Genomic DNA, 27,983 nt, shown 5'->3' on the forward strand with positions numbered 1-27,983 from the left:
CACAGTTTTTATTATGAAAGAAAAAGGTGCTTCTTTCTGTATTCAGACTCCTAGGTCCTAAAAAAGCATATAGCAGGTTATTGTTATTTGCCTTTTCAATAAAGGTAAGTTACACTATGTAATACTGGAAAGGAAGGAACCATAGCTGCTATAAAGCCATTAGCCAAATAGCATTAAACTTCAAATTCTGGCACCCATGACGTCTGACATCTCTTTTTCAGCATACTTATGCTTAGGTGAGTCCAACTGTCACCTCAGAAATTCATGAACAAAAACACTGAGCATTTAATTACAGGAATGCAATTAGTTTTGGCAAAAGAAACTTTTAAGAGCAAAAGAAGCTTTATCAGCAATGAAAACATTTAATTGACCATTACTACCTCAGACTTTACACTTTTCAAATTATAAAGCACCATGAAACAAATTTTCTTTAAATCTGCATTTACACAGTAGAAAGGCATAGAAAGACTTGTCCTTCATAAAGGACAGGTAAACATGAGTTAATATTGACGCAGCCTCAGTAGAATCTTTAAGTTGAACAAGTAATACTGCAATGTATCCTACAAATTATTCCATTGACACTCTAAAGCAAGGGTAGCTTAGAATTAGTACTTGAAATAGGGTAACATACTTCAACAAAATAAATTTAAAAAAAATAAGAAAAAAGGAACAGAAAAGCTCATGAGAGATTTCTGATTCATCAGAAAGTTCTCATTAGCTGTCATGAAAAAATATAATTTAACTCCATTCGGCATAGAAGAAAGGGAATCCATCCAGTGACTACTCACTCATGGCTAAGACAAAATCAGCATTGCTTGGTCTGAACTGGTGAAAAATATTCTCTATCAACAGTACCAGGTACTTGGACAGCAGATAAATTATCACCCCCAAAGCTGACTCTGTAGGAAAATTGAAGTAGAATAGCACTCCCAGCACTCATAGTTTTACAACTTAAAAAGAAACAAAGAAACAAACAAAAAAATCTCCACCACCCCAAAAGCCCTCAATAATACTTAAAACATTTATTATGAAAGCACTGCTTTTAAAATGTGTGTTATTCTTATGAGTATTATCACCATCTAGCAATCCTTGCTTAACAATCTATTTAGCTAGAAGTCTTGAATGAAATAGCTTTGTCATGCAGGATGAACTGAAGACAAAAACCATCACCATCTCATTTAGCAGCACAAAAATGGAGTAGCATTATGTATCTAGTTGTGAAGGAAGGGCACCACAATGATCACAATAATGCAAAGTCTAACTCAAAAGTACACAGTTTGATTTGATAACAAAACATTTTCAAAATTCCAGCACTGATATAAAGGATACTCATATTACTCAACTTCAAATTACTCATATGCTATAGGCGTGTATGTGTGTTTTTATATATACACATGTATATATGTACATACACATGTATGAATCCTTAATGTTAAATTAATTTTGGAGGACATAATAAATCACCAACATTTAACAAACCATGATAAAATCAATCACCATATACTGAAAAGAATTAGAGGACTAGAATGACAACCAAGTTTAGAATGTTTTCTAACACAATTTGCTCAAGTTGCACATGCCTGGCATATAGCAATGTTTCAATCCAATTTCAGAAATAATAAATAGCATTATAAACGTAAGAATCAAGCTGTGTTTGTTACACATGCCATTTTCTTCTCTGTCAATCTTGATATTTTTACAAAGACCATTTACTGGAATCTCCAAGTTCACCCATGTGGATTTATTTACAAAAAAATCTTTTAACTAGAAGACCACAAATTGTAACAGTTACAGTTAAATTGTATCAGTTACAGTTCAGTCCACATACAAAGTTGCCCTTGACTCAAGAGCCAGTACAAGGGATGCTTTCAGCACTAAACCAGAATTAACTGCAAAATCAAAGACAGAATCAATAGAAGTTCTTCAATTTAACAGCAGAAATTTAATACACAGAGAGAGATTCAGACATAATTTTTTTTTTCAGCACCTCAAAAAAACTCCAGACTATTGTGTGCTAATAAATATACATTAAAAGATTAAAATATCATAAAATTAATAAAAAAAGCAATGAAACACTGGAGATGTTTACACTCCCAAATGTTTCATTTCCAGCCTTTAAACAGCATTGCAGACTAAGTTAAAAAAATGTAGCCTTTTTGGATAGGTTTGCACATTTTTCAAGTAATGTCTATTGAAAGGAGTCTCTGAAAATTTATTTCAACAACTAAATCTTAAGTCTTACCTGGAAAAGAATGGCAGCATAAAACCATGTATGCAAACACAGTTATACAGTTTAAAATTCTCAGTGCATATCAAAACATAAAAGCTCTTTGTTCCACTCTCCTTCAAACTGACATATATGGCTCGTGAGATGTACCTGATCAAGTCTGGAGATTGACCTGCTACCTATGGTGGAAGTGTGCTGTTGCGAAAAGAAACATTACTAGAGAAGCAGTAGAACATTTCTTTTCCATGGCTACATTCCTGGGGATGCAAGAGAGTCATAACAAACCCAACTGTCATCACTAACACACCGACAGCAAGGATCAGGCAGGATATGAGGTTATCTGAATGGTTCCATCGTTCTTTGGACAGCCTTAGATAACACGCTGTTGGGATGATAAAAACAAGTGGGGTAGCACTCACAACTCCCTGTGTGTGGGAAACAATAGAAAAAACCCTCATAAGCACATATATTTAGATATGAAGAACAAACCCCTAATTTTCTAAACAGTTGGGACTGATTGATGCAACCGTAAAGCCAGAGAATAGAGACCTTTTCCAGTGTTGCTATATGGCAAACTTTCGTTTCAAAATCACAAACAACTTGCAAAAATATCTGTAAAACTATTTGAAATAATTCATATTTATGTAAATGCTTTTGCTTTGCTGATCCAGAATGATATTTTATGTTGCAAGTACTATTAAATCCATGTAGCAATCTAGATATAATACTGCCTTAAAAAAAAGTGGAAATATCATGTAGGAGTTCAAAGAATTTTGATCAATTTCTACATTTATGACCTGATTTACACTGACTTTCCTATGAAAGCAAAGCTCCCTTTGAGAGAGTAGAACACCCCCTCTTCCCTATGAAAGCAAAGCTCCCTTTGAGAGAGTAGAACACCCCCTCTTATTCAAAATTCAGCTCCTCTTTAAACGCTCTCTTAGATAGGGACAGATAAAAAGCACCTGCTTAAATGTTTTCTATAGTAAAGCCACTGCAGAATAACATATGAGTTACATGCCAGAAGAAAGCATTTGTATGCAGAAATTTCGAACATTTACTTTGTCATATACTTAAACACTATGTTTCAACTTAATTATGGTGAGGTAGTAATCCAGCATACTGAGAACCTTCACATCATTGTTTGTACAAACTTTTGTATATTTTTATGGTAGAAGCTGCTAACAGCTATAAGTACAGGCATCAAAAATAGGTACATACACAGAGTATCTTCTCCATAAAACCTGAGACTCTTAAGTATGTGAAGCAACACAAATCAGCATCCCAGTAAAAGAATAGCACAGCAAAATCCATGGACCCTTGACTACTAAATGACTGAATGGTTTCCCTGGCAAATAATTACCACAGGGCAAACAACCTTTCTAAGGGCAATTACTTCTAATAACTATGTACAACTGTATTGTCAAATTCTCTCTTAAAAAGGAGAAAAACAAAATCACAAGGTATGAGCTACCCACCCAAATGCCTGGCTATCAACTTGTATTTGTAACTGAATCAAGCTATCAGCTTGACTATTGAGTAACTGCTTAGGCCTCTCTGGGTAAAGATATTGCATCAATGGAATGTTTGCTTTTGAGTGATTATTTTGAAACAATTTAATTCCAAATAGGAATCACAAATATTTATTCATGCAAGAAATACTGGCAGCTCTCTGGTGTAAATTTATTCTTAACATATTATACCATATAATAAATGTAAACCACATACACAGATATATAGATGTACATGGGCACAGATAGTTAATCCAGTTCATTAAGTGTTTGGATATTTGGATGGAATAGGCATGTGTGTTTGTATGTGCACATGTAAATACTTTTATCGGTGCGTGTATATACACACACAGATGAATTTTCTGCACTTGTAATGTAAAAATAAAGGAGAAATAAGATGAAAGAGAAATTGCCAACAGATGCCATGAATGAGAAATTTTAATGGAAACATGCATCCTGACCAAACCAATAGGAAAATTGTTTATTTTGAGATAATTTTAATTTGGAAAGGATTAACTGAGAAGAAACTATGTAGGTAATTATTTTACCTAGAGGATAATTGGATAGCTTATCTGAACATTCAGACCTGTTCTATAATATTAGTGCAATCATGACCTGCCAAATCACTGCTACGAAATCACTCATTACTGCTTGGTGACCAGATAAACTGCACTGTGGGTCAGTATCATAACGTACATTTAAGTACATGTATCACGCGTAGCATAAAGAACAACTCCCTCCATTTAGGTAAGCATGCAATATGTGGCTCAAAATTGTCAATGACCACACGGACAGGGACATATGGAGGTAATTCTAAAATATTTCTATAAAGAAGCAAAGGCTGCCCTTAAAAAGTTATCTTCACCTTCTAACTTTTATATACGATAGGTATGATATTTCCACATCTGCTTTATTTATTAAAATTAGCTGACTTGAAATTGAAAGTAAGCCATTAAGATAAACAATGTTTATCATAAATGTAGATCGGATATTTTTTTTTTCTGCATTTCCTTTGATTAAATGTACATCCTGTGCCAAAACAGACTGACTTCATCTGGTGAGTCTATTTTGCTGACTAGTAGTCTAGGATTCCAGTAGACTGTATGCAGTTCCAACCAAGCAAAAAGGTAACATAAATGTGTTAAAACTGGTTTAAGTCAGTAATTGCCTTGCACAGCCTGCCCGGCAAGCTCCATCTCTGCTATGAGGCGATACCAGATACAGGAATGTTTACTCGCAAACAAAGGAGTCTCCTCCTAAAAATCGTATACTCAGGTTATGAAATTACTCAGTTTTGCTCCTTGTTAAGCCCAAAGCAGGGGAAAATTCCAGTTACTACCTCTGTGGTCTCGTTACTATTGTTTTTTTGGTTCTCTCTTTCTCTTTCCCCACCCCCTCCACTTATAAGAAAGTGATTTAATAAATAAAAGAATAAATAGGTTCACTTACATTCAGCTCTAAAACTATTCCAAGGCAATCATACACTAATGATACACCAGTCGCCACAGTAACGATAACTACTGTCACAATAATATGGAAAACTGTCGAGAGGTTCCCATGGAAAAACACATTGGCAATCACCTGAAACAGAACCACAGTTTTAAATCTTGAGTTTGTTCTTTATGTTAGCAAACAGCTTATTCCAAATCTTCTAACCTTTGGAAACTAAAAGAACGGGTGAGAATACACTGACACAACTTTACCTATCTTACCTCAAGAAAACAGCTTCATTTGCTTCCAAAAATAACTTGTAGTAGCATTACTAAATTGCAGAACACTTGCAAGACTGACCCAGTTATACCTGCAGGATTTAGAGTATACTTCCTTCTCATTTGCCCACTGTAGAATAAAACCCACTTACAATTATTTATTGAACAGATGGATTTCCTAGATGGAGACACTTTCACAAAGCAAAACTGGTAAGCATGATAAATGTTATTTTTGGCTATTCTCAACATAATAAAAACAGTGGCATTTATGCCAAATGTGGAAATTTAAGCTGTCCTCATATTATTAATTACTGTAGTATTTAATACATTATACATTATATTGCCAGAATCTAAACACTACAACTAGCATCTCCTACTCACTGCATGCAGCAGGATTGGATATGCTGATATTTGTTACAGACCAACCATTGACTTCAGCTACAATATGTATTAATAATGTTCAAATATTATTAGTATATATCAACACTGTTAAAGGGAGAATGTAATAAATTCTTACCTCTCTGGTCACAAAACATTCAAGGGGGAAGGTCAGAATTACAGTAACTCCATAACAAAACCTTCCAAATGTAGCAAGGTTGTCATCTCTACAGTAGTTTTCAAATATATCTCCTGAGGCATAGCAAAACATTAATTAGTTTGAACTTCATGTCATTTGCCTACTTGCAAATTGAAGTGTAAATTATTGGAGTTACTGTAGCAATTGAGACTTTCTGATCCCCTCTCCTAACACATATCAAGAATATTTAGTTACAATCACAAGTTACATTCAGGAGGAACTTTCACCTTATCCTACGAGTAGCAGTGCTTTTATTTAAAGCAGCATTTATCTTTCAAAAATACTTTATTATATACACATCAGAGTTTGTCATTTGTTATCTTCCCCTCAGCACAGATTTTGCATGAGACACTGGTGTTTGTTTGAATAAATGTGTGAAAGATTCAAAAAGTAAATTTCTATATAAAAGATACATTTCCTTTAAAAAAGTAGTTCCTAGAACAACAATTATACAAGGAAGATTAGGGAGTTACACCTGGAGAATTACATTTCCCTGATAGTATCTAATCATAGCTGGTAAGCTGCAGAGAAGAATTTCAAATATTCTGACCCCAAAAGCCTACTATAAACATATGGATTATTACCTAGCAAATCTTCTTACATCTAACAACAAAAGCACTGCTAGAGAATTCAAATAATAATCTTGCTTACTGTTTACCACAAAGCATCTGGAATAATGATCTCTGAGGCACAAGAGACACAGCAAGACAGTGATCAGATGGAATATCAGGTCTTTTCTACCCGATTACTGTACTATGTTATGATTTACTACTTTTTAGAATCACGATGGTACTGAAGAAGCAATAAGGTGTACTTCAGAGAAAACAGCCAGAAGATTTTGACAGGGGAGACAGAAAGTAAGACAGAACCTGCTTACAGTAGAGTTATATGCTGAGGGATAGCTGCAGTCAGAGCTCTCTAAGTGCAAACTGGCTGAGATATTTCAAGTGTAGTTTAGCTACAGCAGCATTTAGGACACTAAGTTATTCTGTATAAACAACACTGGAGGCAGGAAAAAAGGACAGATCAACCAGTAACTCCCATCTTACAATTCCTCTGTTCTCAAGTACATGATGCTGCTCATCAGGAAAGGAAAAAGGTTGGAAGCCTTCAACTACAATTTGAAACAGCACTATTAAGTAACAGAATCTGCTTGCTTATGAAATGTGTATTTTTACTGAGGAAATTTATGCCTTGTTCTTCTGAAAGCACCTTTTTCACTTCAACAAAATGTTGTTAAATAGTATGATGTAACATTGATTATATACAATTATATGTATATTCATACACACAGAGGTGACAGTAAGATTAGTTACAGCAGAACAGTTGTGAAGATAGGAAATATCTGAGTCAGAGCTAGGATGCTATATTAGCACAGATAGGAAAAGATATGGGAAAATGTACAGAAAGATGTCAGGCACCCTGAAGAAAAATCAAGGCAATTTTTGTTCTTACTGCTCTCTGCTGGTGGACCATGTGGCTAAATTATAGATGTTTAGTCCTCAGAAGTATTTTGTTTATGGAAGTATTCAAAGGAGACTTTCACCAATGAGGCTTACACTTTGGAATCTGACAACTACTAGCCTGTAGCTGACATCTTTGTATCCTGTTTTGGTTGTAGGCTAACTACAAGCAACATCCTAACTACTTCTATTCAAACATAGTACGATTTTGGCATTTTTACAATCACTAAGACATTAACAGCAGAAGTCAGACAGAAGGGTGGAAGGTAAGGATTACAACAAGCACCAAAATTGAGGGGTAGAGTAGTTTACCTTCTGCGTATCCTGTAAAAGTCATATATCCACATGCAGCAAACACTACACTGATAACAAAAGCGAGTGAGACAGACACATGTGTGACTCGAGACCAGTTCTTTAATGTAGGTTCTTCCAGAGATCCATATATTAAAAAGCTGTTATGGTTGCAGATGAATGCTGAAACACGCATGACAGTTAAAGCAAATGTATGAATTCATGCTTATATGCATATAAAATAAATTCACAGGATGTATATTTCAAGGTACGAGAGACACAGCACAGTTTGAATCCACTCAGTTTTAAATAAAAACATTAAACTTGCAATGAGTGGCAAAGATGAATGGCTTGAACTTTTACTTCTTTGATTTGATAGAGGTTTATATTCCTGCTGAGATGATTCCGATTACATTACCCTAAAATGCCACGCTGTTTCCCACCCTGCACACCTTCATTCCACCCCTATTTCGTCTTCCTGCTCTTCTTTTGTTTAAGAACCCAACAGTAGGGGGGTTTTAAATTTTTTTTTTTTTTTTTTTTAAATCCACAGGGCCATTTGCTACTTTCAGGCTTCCTACAACATCCATTTCAGACAGCAGCAAGCACTGGGAGGCCTCAGATTATCACAGCATTAACAAGAAGTAATATACCAGATCCTCCAGGCAGAAACAGATTTTAGAATGAGAATAATGGAGGTGAGTTGAGACTCACCTGAATGGTTCACTGCAAGACAAGGGAAGCAACAGGCACTCTCCACCAAATGTATGCATCGCAGTCTAAGATTGTTCTGTTAGAGGTTATCAAAGAGCACACAGAACGATCACAGCTGCCTCAGTTTACCTATCAGACTAACCCTATTGGTGCAGGTGTTTTAACATGACCTGGAGAGTTGAACTGCATTCACATGACACACTGCTGTCTCTGCTATGCTGGCAACAGCCTCTCTATTGTTCATCTGGCCCGATGGGGATAACATCTTAAGCTATAACAACTAAATTCACCTATGGATAACTCAAAATCAACTTCGCTTTTTTTCTAAGCCAGCTTAACATTAATATAAAAAAATACAATTAAAAATATGTAATTTCTAGGTCCAAAATATTAAATGAAGTAATTTCTTAACAGTTGATCTGAATATTGAAAATACAGAAAAAACTACTTACCAAATGACATCACCCCAACAGCTTGTACTGCATTTGATTTTGCAAATATCCATGCGTTTTCTGATTTGGGTCTAAAACAGACATTTGTTTTAATAGATTATTCTCTTTCCAATGATCAGTTATTAAAAATAATTTAAAGTACAGTGCTGTAATACAGAACTGCTAGTCAGATGTCCAGAACTCTCCGAAGTAGGCCAGAGCGTTCAACAACAATAAATTGAAACTAGGGAGATACCCTTCTCACCTCCTTTGTTTTGATTGAAGTATTTCTGTAACCAGTATTTACAGCCCAAAATGTCAGCCTGTTTCAGTGACCAGTTTTGTAAATAAACTTTTCAAGTCATCGTATACCAAGAAACGGCAACAGGGAAGGTGAAAGCTGTTACTGATTCTGACTAAGGTTATCTCAACCCAAAATCTCTTCTGACTATTTAGAGGCAATTTCTTCCTTTGAATTTGCACGTGCAATCCATGCAGTCTAGAGACACTTTTGTCCTGGGCTACAAATCAAGTGAGGCAGTTTGTCTTTATTTACACTTGTTCTAACTATTCCTCATAGTAAAAGGATTAATCGAGTTCCCAAAGGAGCGATAAAATAAAGTATAAGAGAGCATATGGAGACTTTTATAATCAGGCAAGAATCTAATTTTCCCCACATCTGCTCTTCTAAGATATGCCCAACATTTTGGACTCGTGGTAATTGTAATTCTTAAAGAAGGACCGCAGAAAACCATCAGGGATCTTTATTGAAATCGATTTGATGCATGAACTCGCTGTCTGAATAAAGAGCCGAAATGAAGCTAAGGGGAGGGACACAAAATATAAAATGAAATTCACAATCCAGTTGAACATTACATTTGTAATAGCAAAGCACAGACAAAGCAAAAGTACAGAGAGCTTGCTCTTAAAAAGTTGGCTGCTGCTAACTGCTCTGTTTTTATTTAGAAGGAAAGCTGCTGCCACCTGAGGCCTTAGCTGCTATTTTCCTACTGCCCTAGAAAGCAGTAAGACACACCAGTTCCATGAAGGTAACAAGCAGCTCTGTCTCTCCCTCTATCTGGTGATAACTAGCTGGTTTTGACAGCCATAGTGGCATATGCCATGCCAGGTTTCATTGCTTTCAAATGTTTAAACCACACCCCCGCCTGCTAAGAAGAATAAAAAAAGAAGACAGACAAAAAAAAAGATGTTGCTGTTTCCTCTTCCAGAACTCATATCTTACTATTTCTTGAAAGCTTAAATAGCCAATCCTTCCTTTTCCATATTAAAAACCCCCCAGATTTACACTACCCAATGCACATTCAGTTCAGACATAGAGCACCTTTTCAGCTCTTAAGCTGTGGTTGCTAAGCTTTGCTGTGAAGTGAACAGAATTTGAGTATCAAAATCAAGTTTATTTTTTTGTCCTTAGATGCAGTATGTTGTCTTGACTACTGTAACATACTGCTTCTAGTCTTTAGCAGCTGAATGTGGCCCTCCTAAAACATTCTCAGACTCAGCATATAGAGGTAATAAATACTATGGATGAAATCGAGGTATCTGGAATTTGTCTTGTGACACAGGAGTTTCGACCCACTATAGCTACTGTAGTTCATCACGTAAAGTAGCCTCCCTTAACTTGATGTCACTGATTCAAATCACTAGCGATGTCTGTGGACAATTCATGTTCATAATTTTGAATGTATTATTTTTCAGGAAAACATTCACATCTAAATGGAAAAAAAAAAATCAGTAACATTCCAAAAGAAAAAAATGGGATATAGAAAGCTAACATCACAACTGTTCCACTCCATAACCACTAGAGGTCAGCTTTGATATCAAATATACAGAATGAAAATTTATTTTATTATCCTTCAACAAAAGAAATTGTGAAAGCCTCCTTACCCCCTTCTCAAATAATTAACACTTAGGTTATCTAATACCATACAAAGCAATATATTACAAAAACGCACAGAAATAAAGAATGCCCTTGTCTGAAACACATTTAATTTCTGTGAAAATGGTACATCCTGTGCAACAGTATAACTATATTATAAACTCCTATAAATAGGTATTTAAAAAAAGGAATGTAGAAAGCATGTGAATTTCAGTTGAATTTCATTTCATTTTGAGTAAAGTGGCCAAATAATAAATTAAAAAAAAAAAAAAGTCACAGGAGCTAGTCTTCCCCCAGGACAGTGTTTGCATATTGCTAGTGCATAAGCTACACAACAAAATATAGCTTTGCTTTATGGATAAATGGCAAATCAGATTAGGAGAATTATTTGGGGAGAAAAAATTCAAGAGAACAAAATCCTGCTTATTTAGCAGCATAAGAAGATAAGTTCCTTCCATTCTAGTTGCAGTATGGAAGAAGAATTTCAGATCCATGATTTAAACATTACCAGCAGATTGCAATGTCATACAATGCACATTGGTACAGGTGACATGCAACTGTACATGACTATTTCTTACAGTAAGTCATATACCACCGCATGGGTTTCAAAAAACCTTTCCATACCTTGGGAATTAAGGAATCTCACACAGATGTCATACGTAAACTAAGAAGTGAAAGCAACACAGTAAGAAATTTCATTTCTGAGCATTTAGAACTGAGAGTTAACAGCTCTAGAGTTCTGATCATATCAACAACAAATCACCCCAAGACCAGTCTGCAGGACATACAGGCTTATGCAAAGCTGCTGGAAAAGGGTGCAAGTGACACGAAAGTGTCTATATAAAATAAGATGACAGACTGGGAAAGAGAAAACTCTGTCAGGAAGCAGCAGCTGTTAGTTAGGGAAGAGCCAACCACTGAATAATCACTTAAAATGACTTACAAGGTAAAGGGCACCTGATGGAAATATCAAGTGCCATAAGTAAACATACATACATTCATATAAATACATGCATCTGTGTAAGCAAGTACATACATAGGCTGAAAGAGTCTATCAGAAGAATACCAGGTAACAGGGTACCAGTTCTGCTTTTTCAATCCTGCTGCTACTGTTCAAGATGGATTTTTTTTTTTTTTTTTTTTTTAAATAAGTGAGGTAACAAGTTGTATAAGACTGTACGCTCCTGAAGGAGTGTGCCTTTAAACGAGATTTTTTTTTTTTTTTTTTTTTTTTTCTGTGAACAGCCTTTGTTCTGACCAGTTTGACCTACATTCTTGTTAGGAACTGTAAGGGCAAGATTTTAACTGCTGCTAATACGAGAATAGCAGTAGCTGTGAATATCTATAAAAGACAAAACCAGGCAGCTTACTGCTCCTCACTGTGTATAAAAACACAGGCCATGCCTGCATAAACACAAAGCTTTTTTCATGCTGGAGATGGAGAAGCAGTCAGATGAAACACAATGAAAGTTAACAGAGGAAATACATTAGTGATACTAAATACATTCGCTGAGAGCTCTACTGTCTATCACATATAGTAGAAGTTGTAACACACAGCAAAAGCTGAGAGGTAATATAACTGTGATCCTTGGAACTAAAATAATAAAAGATCGAACAAAAAGATGTTCCAAGGGGGTTCCCAGACTGGAAAAAGTCTCAGCTGAAAGTAAGATAACTGCAAGACAGAATGACAATAAGAACTGTCCATAGGAATGTAGTGAAGTCTAGTAAGGAAGAAAGCCTAGAGGTTAAGAAAGTAAGACTCTACTTAGTCTTTAGTATATTATGCTATCCTTTCCCTTAAGTAAACACGCTAGTGAGTTTTAAAATGTTTTGAAAATACTTATGTTTACCTACGTAAGAATGGGGGAAACTGAAAAACAAATGAACCAGGTAAAGGTTAGGACCTCCTAACAGGGTAAAAGGCATTTCACATCCGGATCATGAGTTAGAGTTGGGCAATTTTGTTTGGCAGTCTAAACCAGCAATCTTCTACTTCTTGTAAAACATTTACAGTATAATATTCCCCATCTTAAGATCCATGCTATGCAAAAGTCTTTTCTGTCACTTTGCTGTCAAAATGCTGACAAAAATAGTAGAGCAGCAGAGCGCATCAGAAACAAAATATCTTTAAGGAGGGCAAAAGAAACATATGCCCCTGATCTCAACCCAGCTTGAAGCAAAGTCATATGTTTGAAAGAGGAGCTACATGTTGGAATGAGATGACTTCCATCGTTTGAGACTGAAGATCAGTGACAAACCACCAAGTTTAGGTGCAAACCAGCAGTTATCATAATAGTCTAGGAACACATGGCAGATTAATTCAGGTTTAATCAAATGATTTAGACATTTAGGGAATTAATTTTAATGTTTCAATTCAATTATATTTTAAGGCAAAATACCTTTTTAGTTTTTGTTAAAATTTAAAAATTTTAAAGATACTGAAAAAGTTTACAGATACTGAATATAACTTAATCAATACAATGGAAAGAAAATGAGAAATGCTTAGATTAGCCTTGAATTTTATATTAATCAAAGTCATCTTGATTGTTAAAGAACATAGACAAAGCAAAGCTGTACGTCAGTCCCACTTAGTTACAGCTGCTTTAACACCTCTTTCTTCCTTAATGAATTACTTAGCAGCTCTGTAAATATACAGTAGCTTATTTTCTTTGTTAATTTCATCACATATTAAAGTTTATCTTTGCTTACTATTGGATTATTTATATAAAGGAAAGAATCAACTTTCTACTTCCAAATTATTTTCCTGAACACTTGGTGTTTCAATCCTGTGATCAGCTGCCAGTTGAGTAATTCTCACATCCTATTTATGTGTAGCAGATGCTCTTTAAGATTTTCCTAGAGATTTATGTATTATGCAGACACTGACATCATGACGTTCTTTCCAAAAGAAACACCGAATTAAAATGATACATCTTTATATGCTATGTAAAATACTGCTTTTTACAGCTATGAATGTTAGTTTCAGCTTTGAAGAGTGAAATTAGTTTATGCAGTATTAACATACAGCACATTTACAGTTTGAGATAATTCTAAACCATTGTTTTTGATCACAGTAGAAAAATACCCTGCTATAAGCAGGTGGAAATAAAGTAAAGAATGGATTATTGAAATGTATTTTTATCCAACATCTTAAACTATTGAGAGTAGACACTAGGCCCAGAACACCAGATTTTACCTGCAGGTTCATTATATTCTTCAGACAAAAGTAATCACGTGGATTACACTAATCAAAAGCAAAACTGGAAAGGCAAAAAAACCAAGTGTACCTCAGTTTCACATATTTGTAAGAAGAGGAAATAAGGTAAACTAAGTAATCTCTCATGATAAATACAATAATTTTTTCCTGAAAATGAACAAGAAAATAACACTCCTATAATGTCCCCGGACAACCCACTCCATTCCAAAAGTAACCAAAAAATAAATAAAATAGAAATGCAACACTCCAAAGATTTGTAATTGCTGTTTTTCAGCCTACAGTTTCATGCACATCAAATCATTAAAAACAGTAAAACAGTAATAATAGTGTTGTTTTGCTGATGGTCTAACACATTGCAGAAGGTTTCAGGGAAAAATTATATTCTCTGTTGTCTAAATAACATATAATTTTCAACTAGAATACAGATTTCATTTAAACAAAAAGACAGTTTTATCATCCCCAGATAAGTTTCTTGTACCTCTCAAAGGTAAGCAAACTTCGCTTTGAAAAATCCAAATGTAAGTGAAAACTGATTACTACTCAAGAGTAGCGGAGTATCTGGGAAGATATCTGAACGGGATTCCAGTGGAACCTGACCTGAATCCAGCACTTTTCAATGTATCCAGCCGTAACTTGAATGATGGAACAAAAAGTAAGAAGCACCCTTAACAGGAAGTATGAAATATGCAGTTAACACAAGCATGCTAGAGAACAGGGTGAAAAAAGAAAAATCATAAATATGTTGGTAAATGGAGAAATCATTTGATAGAGATGTATTGAATTCTGCAATGACAAATTCTACAGTTACGTAGGAGCAAAAAAGGCTTAATAAGAACAGGGAGGGGAGAACAGTTTATACCCCCAAACTTCATGAGAACAGAGTGAAAGAAAGGAAAAATTGCCAGTTCACAGTTTTGCAGAGAAGGACCTGGTGCTTCTATTAGACTGAAAGCTCAAGGCATGTCCACCACATCAAGCTATTTTCCAAAGACACAAACATCAAACTAGGTTACGTAAACAGGAGAGCGGCAATTCCCAAAAGCTACAGTTGAAAGGGATCTCATGACATTTTGCATGTAAGATCTTTCTTCTCTGCTCCTCAGTGGGAATACCACAGGCAGTTGGGGCACCACAGTATCCCTTTAATTCACAGAGAACTTAAGGCAGCCATTGAGAGTTATCAATAGCACAGGAAATGACAGAAAGGAACTGTGTTTGAAAAAGAATGAACAGTTTGATGCCCATATCCACTGTGGTTCAGCCAAGAAGCAAGCAACATGAAATGCAGTAAAAGAGATATAGGATACATATTTATGAAGAATTTGTACAAAAAGTCTTGTTAAGAACTGGAATGGGAACTCATGGAATTGCCAAGACGAAACTAGACAATCACCTGTCAGGTGACAGGCATACGATCAATTCTGCTTGTGTGACAGTGGTAGGGATTAAATATTCTCTCTTGGTCCCATCAAACCTTTACCTGGGATTGTACAAATTATTTTCCAACATGACAGATCCGAGGACTGATTTTTTCACATCTCTGAAAACTCCAACTTCTATTTTACTTTAATAAGGATTCCCAGAAAATGCATTATTTACTTGTTTCACTAGTTAAAAATACTATGATGGGACCATATTAAAATATATTAGTGTGCTTTATTCTCACTGAAAAAAAAAAGAGATAGCATACCATCATACCATTAACAAAATATTAGAAGAGGGTTTTAATAATTAAAGTGTATCTCTATTTCCGACTGTATAATACAAATAGTAAAAGCAGACATTGATAGAATGTTTGCGAAGCAAAAAATTCTGATTAACAGCTTACCAACTTGCTAAATGCATCTTTGAAAACAACAAGTGTAAAGGCAAAAATGGCAGTCTTAAAAAAAATTAAAAAGTAAAACTCCAAGAATTACCCAATACCCAATACTATTTATCATAAGAAAAAATAAAGCCACACATTCCACATTTTTCAGTGCCTCGCTACTGTTGAGAATAAATGTTACCATAGTAACAAGGTCATCAGTAACCATTATATATAGCTTCTTCCTTTTTTGACAGGGGATTTTGAGATTACCCTTTCAAACACTCCTTTAACAGACACTATGAAAAACATGTTGCTTCAGAAAGACAGTGGGGGGAGGAAGTCCCACACTGTTCCGAGAGCATCATTTTTATAGATGATAGACAACATCATCTGGTACAACTTCAGAAGCTGCTATTCTAGCGATCTTCCTAGCATTAAACATGAATGCCCTGACATTAACCCATGTTCCACAGCAATAAGACAAATGAACAATTATGTGTAACACTGCTGCAACAATCATGGTGGAAGAATCCAATTCTTACAGGAACATTGGAAATACTATATAAAACTATTCCCATAAATAAAAAGCACATTCAGAAATTGAGTTTGTCATCTTTATTAATATATCTTCACATTTAAAGGATAAGGAAAAAGGAATAAAGCAGACCTTCTGGGCCATAAAGGAAAGATAACAGATCCATAACACTTTCTTGCAATATAATTATAAAATATTGCTGTAACATACATTCACATCAATTAAATTGCCTAGAACACTGTGATGTTAAATACTACTTTCAAAGTATGAGTGCTGGAAAACAGCTTTGCATCCTTACATTGTAGCTTTCTCAAATGACAGAATAAAGTTTTTATTATTGTCGTCTTCTTTTTCTTTTCATTATTTCTATTCTATTTTTATTATAAAATCATTATATGAATAGAAAAAGAAATATTCCTAAAATGCTATCTATTTTAAGATTGCAAATATAGGCCATCTGACAATAATGGACAAAATTAAAGATTTCTCAAGTGACAGACAACCTCACATGTCCATTCAGGAGCCACCTGCTATTAGCCATATCACCTGTAATTTCCAATTAATCTGTAGTTTTTGGACACTTTTTCTAATTTTGCTCATTTGCAATAAAAGAAAAAAAAAAAGGATACAGTACATCTTAACAGTTTCTTTACTGCTATTCATATTTATTTTTTCAATTATTTGTCTGTCCCAGAACAGTCATGTTCCAAAACTACGCATATATATGTCATAATGAAATTACAGACTACATATGATCAAAAATTCTCTTTGAGGCAAGTGTGAAAATACTTACACTTGTGGACTCAATGTTACTGTTCTCACCATCACAATAACCAGGATGACAATGGTTAAAATCAGAGAAATAAGAGATACCTGTAGAAGTAAAAACTTCAGTCAGTAAGCTGCTGAAAGGTTGTCCTCTTAGCAGAATAATGTACTTTAAAAAAAAATAATAAATTAACAACCAAGTAAAGTGCTAAACATGACGTGCCAAATATCTATAATTAGAAATCCTATCCTGTATCATCATCTTTTAACTTGTTATTCTTTTTGAGTAACTAGCCAACTGCAACTATTTGTATAATTTTAAGTGATATTCCTATCTAAACATTTCTAATCAACAGTGCTCAGCATTTACAAGATTAAGCCTGCATCACCCAGTACTTTACAAGATTTGAGTTCTACTAGCAGTAGATGGAAAAATTCCAGTGATTCATATGGAGACTAAAGTTTTTCTTAAACTATTGCAAGTTTTCTGATGTTTCTTGGGACGGTCAAAACTTCTAAAATATTTAACATGCTCTGGCCCGATGTAACTGAGTTCAAAGACAAAGTTATGACTGGCACTTATTTTCTAATGGTATATAGAAAAGTGAACCAAACCCCAGCTGCTATTCTGATTTACCTTTCCCAGTTTTGCTATGTCTCGATACAAAGATAAAGGCAAGGTAAAGATGATGGTGGTAAGAAGAATTATCAAGTGACGGTCAGTAAGCATGTTATCTGGTGCAACTAAAGCAAAAAAAGAAAACAATTATTTCTCTAAGAGACTGACAATAGGAACAGATCAGTTATATTTGAAAGGTTAGGAGTAACAAATTTTGATGTTGACCAGGTTTTTATCCCCTTTATCCAAGCTAAGTAACACTGAAATAAAGACTAGGCATTAATTAACCTTGAGGAAACCGTATACAGCATGTGCAGAATCACAAGAATTCTGCAAATTTAAACCAAATGCGTAATATAAGGAATATATTATAAGAAACTTTGGAAGTCTGGTGTTTCTACACATAAATTATTATTATTATTTTTCATCATGCCTGGGTCAATGTTGGCAGACTGCAAGTAAAACATTCTACTACTTCTTTCTGCCATTTACTCTTGAGGATTTTTTGACACTGTGTGTTGACATCAATTACTGTGCTGTTAAAGATAAGCAAATTTGTAAAGAACAATCCTCACCTAAGTTAATTTTCAGGGGGTTTTGAGCACCTCCTTTCTTGCTGTCAGCCATCTTCCACTTGCAAAATACAGATTACCATGCGAAGGCAACACCAGTGTTATAATATATCCCTATAATCAGTGGGATCTATTTGTTTAACTGGTGTTTTTGTTTTCAAACCAATGATAACTTAAAACAAAACATATCTCAGTTTCAGTCAGGCTACCATGAATCATGAACTTGAATGAAGCTTGCTGAATAATTACGGCTGGAAAGTGACAGGCAATTGACAGGGACAGTCTGTGTTCAGTTCCCTCTCTTCTTTGGGAGATTATAATACTTTCCCACCTCTTTTCAGGCAGGCATTCTACCAGCCAGGTCAAAGGTGTGCCATGCTGGGCGTTCCTCCTATTATAGAAGTATTACTACATATAAATGATTAGGTATTCACTGTCACCATCAACTTGATCAGGTATTCACAGAAGAACAGAGTGTGGCAGTTAAAACTGCATCCACAAGTTGCAGGCTTCATCTGCTGAAAATTACAGTCCTCCTACAGAAATCAGTTCATACAAATTTTAATTTCTACTTCATTGCAGACATGTTCTCTTTAGTTTAATTTGACAGTGAAGAATGTTTTAACTTAGCTATCTGCCTTAGCACAAAGCCAGCAAACATGCACACAAATGCTTCTCTGATTCTGCTGTGAAAACTTACAACAGAGAAAGGGTAACAAGTGCATGAGTTAATATCTCAAAATATCACATCTGGTTTGGCAGTGAATATCTAAGAGAACTGAAAGTTACATTTGCAGTTCATGACCAACTATGATAGATACACTTAAGTAAGCATTAAATCTGTTTGCAAGTGATCCAGAATTATTCACTAGATAATGTGCAGTTTCAGTATTCAAATGATTATTATAGCAAGTATCTAAAAAGATGACAAAATATGATGACCTTACAAATATACTACTGTGGAAGACTACTTCTATTTGCTTAGTATTTCATTGAAGCATGTGGTCTACTCACTGACACTGAGTCCAATGATAACCAAGGACTAAGATTCATAGTTATTATTTCAGAGAGACTTATTGAAAAAAACCACCACCACCACAAACCACCACTGATACAAATATGCTTCGAGTTCTTAACTTGTACTATATTTCAGAGTAATTCAGAAGCAAAGTACCAGGTAGGACTTCAGACTGACACAGGATGCTAATTCCTAAATACTTATGCTATATTTCCTTTCAATACATTTTCCCCATTAGGAATCTTTTAAATGAATCTTACCTCCAGGAATTCTCTGAAAAACTTTAGTTAAAGTGTCTCCTGTTATTATGTTGTAACTAATCATAGCTTAAAGAAAATAAAATTTTTTGTTAGTATACCTCAAATATGAAATATTTGATATATATTTAATACACATATTTTGTAGATGTCAGGATTACATGCCACTGTCTGTCTGGCACCAACAATTTCTAAGTTTCAAGTTTAAAACAAAATAAAAAGTCTTTAATGCTCACCTTTATTTTTATCTTTTTTTTTTTTAAACAGGTACAATCTAAGCATGAATACGGTCTGAGAAGTATGGCCATTGTGCTGTCTGCCCATATAAACTTACTTCAGAAAAGGGGAAACAGGCTTTTAAAAATGGTTTGTTTTTAACAGTAATTCTTCATCAGTATATTTTTAAATTCTTGTTTCTATTTAGTAAAGTTCCTGAGTTAGTCTAATAATCAGTCCTGCAGTGAGATGCAAAGGACTTGCTAGCTCATGTAAAAAAAGTTAGCAAAATGTTTAAACCAGAAGAAAGGAGGAGAAAATAGTTGAAGATATCAGATATGGACTTCCAGTCCTTCCTCTCATTAATGAGAACTGGGACCTTAACATTCATATTTCATTCTTATCTTACTCTACACTAGAAGTGTGCATATATGTATACATACATGCAAAATACACTTATACACTCATGTAGCCTTCACCATTTAGACAGTCTATATATATAGGTATTGACCTTAACTAAAGCATAAATATTCACTGCTGCAAAATTATAAGTCATTAACACTATTTACAGAAATAAATGCAAGCACATACATATGCATAACTAGTTCCATGGTAAGGACTGAGATCTTTACAATTCTTTTCCGCAGTCTCTATGAAGTAGTAATTATACTCTTTTAAGTCAACATGTGTAACGTTGTTGCCTGCAGTAACAATAACTCAAGTCCCCTTAAAAATCTCAGCTACCTGTAATAAATTCAACTCATTGGATATGAGGCTGAATTAATGTTTTTGAAGAGCAATGACATAACATTCAAGCAAGTTCTGATCAATGGCTTCTCCAATGGCAGCAATGCCACATCTTTAGAAAAACATTAATTCAATATACTCCTGAAGTCATATTTTCCTTTTGTTTGAGGCACATGAAATTTGTGCTCTGTTACTCATTCTAGAACAGAATCTCTTCTTTGCTATTTCTCATAGCTACTGTTGTCATTAATTTTTAAGTATGTGATCATGAATTTCTCTGCTATTACATTTCAGTTCATTTCTATTATTCTGGTCCCCAAATTCATCGAATTCTTCCTCGGTCATTCTTCAGAACACAACAAGTAATTTTTAATTTTCTTTTTTTGTTGTTTTTACAGGAAAGAGGCATATACAGTATATTCTTCACAAGAGTTCTTAATATTTAACCAGTGAAAGAATAAATGTGAAAAAGCTAGTTACTTATAAAACTTAAAAATTTATAATTTATGTGATCTTACCAATAAATGGATACAAAAATTGAAGAGTTGAAAGAATTAGATAGCCTACAAGACCATATGTTTTTCTGACCAGCTCTTGATAGGTGTTGGTACTGGAAAGGTTTCCTCCTTTGATCAGTAATATAATGGAATAATCTGTTAAAATATCAAATTACTGTTAAAGACAGTACGAACCAACTTGTGGTTGGTTACGGCTCATCTTTTTCACTCCTTAAAAAAAAAAATAGTCTGTAAGAAGGCAAATAGTGGCAGTAGGAAGAGCAGGCATGACAAATCTCACAAAGGACCTCAATTCACCGAAACCAGGAGTTATAGGCTCATATTTGAAGGAAATTCCAGCTTTCCTGACTAGGAACAGCAGAAACAAAGACATTTTCATTGGTTTTCAGTATGGTCAAAGGGAACAAGAACTGTCATGAGCACCAAAAAAGGAAAATTCAATTAATAATGCAGAGGGCTCTTGGATGGAGCATCTGATTATATCCTGAAAATGAGTAAAACGTGAGAACTGCCTGTGCCAGGGTGCTATAACTCTCAATCCTTTTACTCTGCTATTTAGCTAAGTTTGAGAAAGGTAAAACCTTGTTAGTATCTCATATTTTCTCCATTTACAATAAAAATATTTAAACTTTTTTATTGTGCACGTTTTAAAAGTATCCAGTGATTTATCTGGAAATTAATGAAGCAATGCAGTTTGAGACAGAGCCGATGACACAGGCAGAATTACTCCCAGCTTGAATCTCAACTTTTTATGAAGAACAGTCCAAAAATATTGCTGTTATGCCAAGCTATGCTTTAGTATTCATTTGAGCACAATGGGATTTTCCAGTCCAGATTAGTTACAGCACAGAATTTATTACCTTAGTGCAGATGTCTTGACAGATAGTAGCTAGACCTCGTCTATTCCTCATCTGGCTTTCACTTAGCTTGTAATCTATGCTGTGATAGGAACAGTTCCTTTCTGTGAACAGTATCGGTGTTAATATTATCTTCTGGGGATGACTAAAAATGATGAAATTTTCACAGTCTTTAGAAAGGCGATTTCTACTGTTCGTTAATGTGTAAGCCAATCCAGAGATTCCCATGAGCATACACAATTCTTAGACCATATATACTCACTCACACTAATTGGGAGCAGACAAAAACAGAAACACAGAATTGTTCATTACCCATTATGTTGCACACTGAGCTGATCTTGTACAAGAAACATTAAGTTTTTATAGTAAGGAATCTTAGATCCACAAAACTTGAAAAAGATTTATAGTCCAATGACATAAAATTGTGTTTCTCTATCAATCTAGGACTACACCCAATATAACACAAAAACATCCCCCAAAGTGAAATATGGTGAAAATTGCTAAATTACAGCTATTTGCCAATTTTTTATAAAAAGCTATAGAAAATAAATGCTAATGTTAGACATTTAGCCTGTACTTTAAATGCTACAAGTAAAAAAGCTATAACTATAGTTATAATTTGCTTGTGCAAGATACATTGAGTCACATCTTTAACCTATTAAAATACTAAGTTTAATTCACAAGCTCTGGGCCTAGGGCTATAAAGTCTTCAAAATACTTAGAAATTCAAAGGACAAATCAGATTTCCTACAGAAAAGTAACTGAAATTTCTGAGCTATGTTTATGATATGATTTAATTAATGTATTTTGCTATCAGCTATAGAGAAAAATTTCCATTCGTAAGGAACACATTCCTTACGTTATATTGCTCTCCAGGCAAACCTTGATCATTTATGCAGATCCTGAAATGATATTTCAAGCACTGAAAAGCATCAACTGCTGCTCAGCATGCAGGTAACAGAATTTGTGCCATTCACGTTGACTTGGATTGTAGTTTTAAGACTTGAATCCACAGAGTCTTTATGAAAATTCTCTTTTGATGCCAATGGATTTTACTTATGTTTATTTACTATGTGACTTTAAAACTTTTCTTGCTGAAGGTAAATCCATTATTTTTTTGACAAATAATAATTAAATAAAATATTTAAAATCATAGTACAACCATGTTGTACTGTGTTTTTGTTCTGTGGTATACCTAAGAAAAGTGATAAACGACCCACTCAAGGATCAGTCTCTTGATTAGGGTAAAAACCGTGGACTAAAACAGGTGATTATGAGGCACAAATAAGAGCTATTCTTCCAAATGTCACCTTGACCTAGTCTAAGAAACCAGGCTTTATGAGAATAAAATGCACACAAAAAGCAGCTTTATATGCTGTACAGTATAATTCTCTACTTTTAATAATCTGCTCAAGAGATTAGTGAGGTAAGGAAAAAATTTGTCATTTTTCTTGTCATAGATATACCTGTTTAAGATATTAAGCTCAAGATCAGGTAAACATTCCAAGACTAATTTTCACTTTACAATAGAAACTGCTTTTAGAGTACCTGTGATAAAGGCAACCCCAAGTAAAAGCAATACTCCTAGTGGAAAACCAGCTTCCTTCATTGAATATGGCAATCCTGTAAATAAGAAAAGGAGAGATTATAGAACCTTTCCAAGTACTTATTTGCTGACAATCAAAAAAAAATATATTCAGATTAAAAAATAATAATCTCAATCTCCCAAATTGGAACAGAATGCTTAATAACCTAAGAAAGACTATTTTTAGTGAATAAAGTGTTGCTCAGTATAAAGCTCTGTCAGCACCTGCCCCATCAGTTCTCTCTAATCATTATGCACAAATACAGGCTGGGCAGAGAATGGATTGAGAGCAGCCCTGAAGAGAGGGACTTGAGGGTGTTGGTGGATGAGAAGCTCAACATGAGCCAACAATGTGCACTTGCAGCCCAGGAAGCCAACTGCATCCTGGGCTGTATCAAAAGAAGCACGGCCAGCAGGTTGAGATGGAGATGATTCTGCCCCTCTGCTCTGGTGAGACCCCACCTGGAATACTGCATCCAACTCTAGAGCCCCCAACATAAGAAGGAAGTCCAGAGCAGGGCATCAAAGATGATCAGAGGGCTGGAGCACCTCTCCTATGAAGACAGGCTGAGAGAGTTGGAGTTGTTCAGCCTGGAGCAGAGAAGGCTCCAGGGAGACTTTATAGCAGCCTTCCAGTATTTAAAGGGGACCTACAGAGGTGATGGGGAGGGACTTTTTACAAGGGCATGCAGTGATAGGACAAGGTGTAATGGCTTCAAACTGGAAGGGGGTAGATTTAGACTAGACATTACAAAGAAATTTTTCACTATGAGGGTGGTGAGACACTGGAACAGGTTGCCGAGCGAGGTGGTAGATGCCCCATCCCTGGAAGTGTTCAAGGCCAGGCTGGATGTGGGTTCGAGCAACCTGGTGTAGTAGGAGTTTCCCCTGCCCATGGCAGGGGGGTTGGAACTTGATGATCTTTAAGGTCCCTTCCAACCAAAACCATTCTATGACTCTGTGACTATGGCAAACGAGGCTGTAGGGTATTTATCACTGAGACATGATCTCAGCTGACATCTCTGCATTTTCACATAGTAAGCAAGTAAATATAGAGAAAAATCTTTAGGAACATCAGAAAAAAGTAAGAACACAGTGTTATTTTCCAGAGTGGATAGTCATGCATGCATAAACCAGGCTGAATGCAGGATACTAAAGAAAAGTATGCTTACCTATAATGCCTGATCCTATGATAGAGTTGATAATGTTAAAACCAGCTGAAGCCAGATCACTGTTTCCTCCTTTATTCCTGGGCTTGCTAACGAGGGCTGTTTGGTCATCTGTTTCTACCTATTTAAAGAAGACAATGATAACATTATGCATGAGAAAAATAAGTGAGAACAAGGATTTGACACATTTAATATAGTCCATTTAGAATTAAAAAAAAAAAAAGAAAGAAAAGACTCAGATTAGTAGAGGTATTTTGAAAACTAAATCCCATTTTTTTCAGTGAGAAATCAAAGGGGTGTTAGGCATCTAATTCCTTTAGAAGCCTGACCTATAATCTTCTGTAATTAATTCTTCTCTGAAAAAAAAGTGGAGGGACAGAAATCTGCATAAATCGAGAGGCAGACTGTTAAACAAAGAGCTTTTTAGTCATGTTGCAAAGGCAGAAATGTGAATCAAGTATTTTTGTAAATATTTTGGCTAAAATGACTAGTCAGTAAAAATAGGCCCCTGAATCAGAAGAATGAAATCAATTTCAAGTGTTACTAGTAAAGTATGCTAACAGCTGAAGGTGCTCTAATTTAAGGTTTTATCCAGCATTTATATATTTCTGTGTCATTCAATGGTTTAGTTTATTATGAATACTTAATGGCACTATAAAACTGGCTAGCCCCAGAAAGTTTCTGTGGGAAGGTCTGGTACAAACCAAAGTTCAAAGCACAGTCTGTAGCCAGTAGCTTCAAAAGTTAAAGTTCTTATCTTCAAAAAGCATTTCTTCATAAGCTAGCAGTGGTCCTATCCTTAGATCACCACTCTGCTGTCAGAGAACATTTTAGAATCATTCATTACAAGACCAGTATTTTAAATGAAGTTGTGTAATTCAAAAGAGGAACACACATTTAGTGAAGAAAATGCCCATCTGTGTTCTACAGAAGTAAAACATTCTGTACTTACCATGAAAATAAAACCACTATTTCATGGATGCAGGAGCCTATTTAACATATATAGCAGGTAATACAAACTCTGATGCTTGTCACTAATACTCATGGAAAAAAATTAAATGACTGATAAATCTAAATCATCTGTAGATAGTGGTATAAGCTGACAAGCATAAGAGTGCCTTAAGGACAGTTACATAGTTAAGTGGAACCTTTAATCCTTAAGCAGTACTAACACAAGAATAGTAAGACTAGCTCAGATCAAAGGCCAGTATAGCCTGGTATCCCATTTCAGAGGGTGGCCATGAAAGGTGCCTAAAGAAGAATGTTAGAACATGAATAGATAGCTAGCAAATAACTTTCCCGTCCCAGATTTCATCAGTTTGCCTATGCCAGTCTTCTCAAAACAGGCATGTTCTTGGTGCATCACATCCATTAATGGATTGCTCCTTGAATTTGCCCTTTTTTGAAGTCACATATATTTTTAGCATCTACAATGTCCTGCAGCTGTGAGTTCCACATCTTAATTATGCATTGCATGAAGAGACAGGTGCTCTTCTTTGATCTGAACCTGCCATTAAGCAGCTCCACTCAGTGTCCCAAAAAATCTGTCTAGCATCACAGAAAACCCAATGATCACTTCCTACTTATCTTTGCCATATCACATGCTGTTTTATCTGTAACATGATCCCTCAGCTGTTTCTCATCTAGACTTAACAGGCATTACATCTTACTTCACCACTGATTTGAGCAGCAGAAGCATCACTGCCATAGTCTCTTGAAATTTTAATGCTTTCTGCTACTTACAGCACAGTGCACGTGAAATTGCACTGAACTAGAAGAGTCCAGTTCCCTCTTCTCAGTTGATACAAGAAAACAAACACAATGTGCGTTGTCCAGCTCAAAGACACTATCCAGACCCCTGCTCCCTTCCCCACTTGAAAGAAACACATTTGAATTGGCAAAAGGGACAAGAGAAGGCAAAAAACTGTGACACAGGTTCAAACAGCTCCTGTGTGAACACTAGCACTCTGGAAGGTGCACTCGGATGGTGGATGGGGGAAGAAATGCCTGTTGGGAGGCAGCCTGAGCAAGCTATGCAACTTGGAAGGCTGCAGAAGAGGTGAATGGGATGCGTTTGCCTCTTGCAGGGTCCTCTCCCAGGGAAAGTCATGCTGTGAAACATCCAAGGCTGCTCACTACGGCTGATAAAGTACTGATATAGCCCTACTCTACTGATAACGGCATGCCCACCAGGAGATCCGGGCACCCGAGTTCTGCTCCTCAAGCCAGACTGAATATTAGCCCCACCAAGCAGCCAGAGTGTCCCCCGCACTGTGTCCCACAGGAATAAGGCGCCCGAGCCTGCATTTTTTTCCCCTGCCTGCTACCTGTGGCTCTTTCTTCCTCAGAGGAGTCAGGGGAAGTTGAAGAGAGATTAAATAGCCGCAGCTGCCGTCAGCTCATCAGCGGAACCGGGGCTGAAGCGCCCACCCGCCCGGCCGCCTCAGGCGGCTATAAAGCCCACCCAGAGCGGCCGCGGTGCCCTTCATAGCCCCCATCCCCTCCAGCGTCCCGCGATGATGGTCCGAGGAGGGTAAGGAGAAGCCAGGGGAATGCCGGCGGGCTTGCCGAGCCGCTGAGAGCTCCCCACCTCACCCCTCCCTGCCGCCTCCCTACCTGGTGAGCGGCGGCGGCCGGCGGCGGCTCCGGTCCGCCGCGCTCCATCGCCGGCTGCCGCGGGGGAGGCGCGGCGCTCCCCTCACAGCTCTGCTGCCGGGGCCCCGGGAGAGGGTGCGGAGAGGCACGGCGGGCAGACTCTGCCGCTCCCCCCGGCCGGGCTTGGAAGGGTCCCGCGGGTTGTGGAAAGGCGGTAGCGTGCGGGCCCGGCTCGCCCGCAGCCGGCCCGGCGCCAGTCCCCACAGAGAGGCGGGGGGCTGGGACCCGGCCTGGGAGGAGCGCGAGGCGGCCGGGGCCCCGCACGAGACAGGCGGGGGCTGCCCCGGGGCTGTGAGGCGGCGGCCCCTCCTCCGGCCCGGCCTTCCTTTGAAACTGCCCAGAAAGTAAGCGCTGCTGCCGTGTATTTATGAGACTTTTCTCTGTAGGGAGCGCAGCGAAAACTGCCTCCCATGTCGCACTTGCTTATTTGTTGATGTTTTTCGATGTCGGAGTTATTTACGAGGCCTCGCTACTCCAGCCACAGATTTTTCACCTCAGGGGGGGCAAACTGTGGTAAAGAGTGCTAAGTCTGCAAAATGGGGATAATCATAGATAAGAATGGTTTGGGTTGGAAGGGACCTTAAAGATCATCTAGTTCCAACCCCCCTGCCCTGGGC

At 36.5% G+C, this 27,983-nt stretch overlaps 1 protein-coding gene across 2 annotated transcripts; it reads right to left on the reverse strand.

Annotated features, from left to right (window-relative positions):
• Positions 1-338: 338 nt before the first annotated feature.
• SLC38A11 (solute carrier family 38 member 11) lies at positions 339-27,564 on the reverse strand. Of its 2 annotated transcripts, XM_014954227.1 has the most exons (12): positions 27,328-27,564; positions 24,715-24,832; positions 23,506-23,580; positions 21,101-21,235; positions 19,623-19,688; positions 17,791-17,897; positions 17,179-17,258; positions 8,945-9,015; positions 7,800-7,961; positions 5,965-6,077; positions 5,188-5,319; positions 339-2,652 (listed from the first exon to the last, which is right to left on the reverse strand). In XM_014954227.1, the coding sequence occupies exons 1-12, from the start codon at positions 27,373-27,375 to the stop codon at positions 2,407-2,409; spliced, it is 1,353 nt and encodes a 450-aa protein (XP_014809713.1). In that variant the 5' UTR covers positions 27,376-27,564; the 3' UTR covers positions 339-2,406. The 2 variants fall into 2 exon arrangements, with proteins under 2 accessions (XP_014809713.1, XP_014809714.1); XM_014954228.1 differs by lacking the exon at positions 7,800-7,961.
• Between the last annotated feature and the right edge of the window lie 419 nt (positions 27,565-27,983).

This window comes from Calidris pugnax, unplaced genomic scaffold, assembly GCF_001431845.1.
Source record: "Calidris pugnax isolate Ruff unplaced genomic scaffold, ASM143184v1 scaffold103, whole genome shotgun sequence".
Taxonomy (NCBI): Eukaryota; Metazoa; Chordata; class Aves; order Charadriiformes; family Scolopacidae; genus Calidris; species Calidris pugnax.